This window comes from Bidens hawaiensis, unplaced genomic scaffold (assembly GCF_021521415.1).
Source record: "Bidens hawaiensis isolate Kalapana, Puna unplaced genomic scaffold, B.hawaiensis_p1.1 tig00045325_1, whole genome shotgun sequence".
Lineage (NCBI taxonomy): Eukaryota > Viridiplantae > Streptophyta > Magnoliopsida > Asterales > Asteraceae > Bidens > Bidens hawaiensis.
The window spans coordinates 76,855-78,930 of NW_027498052.1; the positions used below are offsets into that span (position 1 = coordinate 76,855).

A 2,076-nucleotide genomic window follows, 5' to 3' on the forward strand; every position below is an offset into this window, starting at 1 on the left:
ATAGCAAAATTACAAAAAGAAAATAAAATTAACAAAGTTAATTAAACCGACACCATATTTTTCCGACCCCAAACTCACCCTTTGCTTCTATGTTTCACCTAAATGAACTCTAATATTTAACAATTTTAACTTTTAATTTTGTTTAAACTATTAACTCGTATACTCTTTAAATGCACATATACTTTATACATGTATGTCTATCACGTTACTTAAAACCTCGCAACTTGAATAAACAAACATTTTTCAAAACCTTGATATCACTAGAGCAATTGCCTTTTAACATTGCCGTTTAATATCACTATTCATTAGTAAAGGCAATTACACTAATTAAGTTTGTTATTTACTTTAAATTAAAAAATGAAAAAAAAGGAGACTATTTTTAAAAATCACACTATTGTATAAAAGAATTATTATAATTAAGAAAGAGCAGAAAAGGCAAAAGAGAAAGAAAAGACCCCACCCAGACCCACAAACCTTTTCAGTCACCATTTCCCTCTATTATCACCCACTCTCTCTGCACACACGAATCCGTTTTTCTCTACTCTTTTTCCAATTTCTCAAAACCCATTCATATCATCACACCTTTAAACCCTAAAATGCAACCACTCACTCTTATTCTCATCATCCTTTTCACATCTCTCCACTTCCACCCATCCTCCTCAGCCCTACTCACTCAACCTATTAAACCACCAAACACCGTCCCCTCATTCCCGGTCCAGACCGGTGCTCCCTCCTGCCGGTTAGACTTATCCGATGAACTCTTCGGCGGACTCAACGCCGCCTGCGCCCGTAACCTCGACCGCAGCCGCTGCTGTCCTGTTCTCGCCGCCTGGCTCTTTGCCGCTCACGCTCGTTCGGCTCTAGAGCTGAATTTAAACTCTTCTGCGGCCACTGAAACGATGCCGGTGAGACCTGATGACTCTCAGAAATGCGTCAATTCGTTGCAGAGTTCGTTGCAGAAACGGAACATTCGCATTCCGCAACCTAATGCCACGTGTGACGCTATTTCATGCTTTTGCGGCATCCGCCTCCACCATATCGGCTCGCTTACGTGCCCGGCAGCGTTCAATCTCACGACGAACGTGACGCCAACCGCCGCCGTAAAAACCCTAGAAAAGAGCTGCCGGAATTCGTCTTACGCCGGGTGCACCAAGTGCCTTAGCTCGTTACAAAAGGTTTGTTTTATTGGGTGTAAAAATGACCAAAATACCCTTCACTTAATTATTTTAATCTTAAATATGTTACCAATATCAATAATATTGTAGTTAAATGGAGAGGGTAAAAATGGAATAACGGTAATACGACTAATATACCCTTCACTTACTCATTTAAATCTATTTTTACAGTTAAATGGGGAGGGCAAAAATGGAACAGGAAAAGATGACCAAAGGAGTAAGATGATGAAGCTGGACTGTCAGCTGATGGGACTGACGTGGCTTCTAGCACGTAACAAGACGGCGTACATACCGACGGTTTCTGCTGTAATGCGCGCCTTGATGTACAGTGCCCCCACGCATGAGTCCAAGTGTAGTCCGGACCAGGAGAACATGCCGTTGGCCGTTGATTCATTACAGTTTGATAAATCGGAACCGTCGTCGGATTCTTCGTCATCATCATTATCATGTTGGTCACGTGTTGTTGTTGTAATGACGATATTGTCCTTGCTGGTTTTTGTCTAGTTGTTTTTGAATTTTGAGTATGGAATGCATGTTGACTGATACGGGGGGTCACGTGATGCTAGTTGGTAAGCTTAGTACAGTGGGAGGGTTTTTTGGTCTTTTGCTTCCACTGTGTATATCACTAGGGCTTGTTAATCTTGCTTTTTATTTTGTGATGATACCTTATTGCTAAAAAACAAAACTCCTAAAGTTGTGCTATTTGTTTTATTATTACTTTTTTAAAAAAGTTAGATTAGTGGATGTGGATGTATACCAAAAGATAACATTTTATTTGCAATTAAATTGAGTATGGACTTATTCATTTAAATGCTATTATTTTATCTAATTTCATTTCATTACATTAACAAGAAATACGTCTTATTATTTAAAATGTAATAAAATTAGAAACTTTTGAAGT

At 39.0% G+C, this 2,076-nt stretch overlaps 1 protein-coding gene across 1 annotated transcript; it reads left to right on the plus strand.

The window, feature by feature from the left end:
• Window positions 1-588: 588 nt before the first annotated feature.
• Window positions 589-1,858, plus strand: LOC143595554 (putative GPI-anchored protein At4g28100). Its single transcript, XM_077074540.1, has 2 exons — window positions 589-1,175; window positions 1,347-1,858. Exons 1-2 carry the CDS (start codon window positions 597-599, stop codon window positions 1,677-1,679), a joined length of 912 nt encoding a protein of 303 aa, XP_076930655.1. The 5' UTR covers window positions 589-596; the 3' UTR covers window positions 1,680-1,858.
• The last annotated feature ends 218 nt before the right edge of the window (window positions 1,859-2,076 follow it).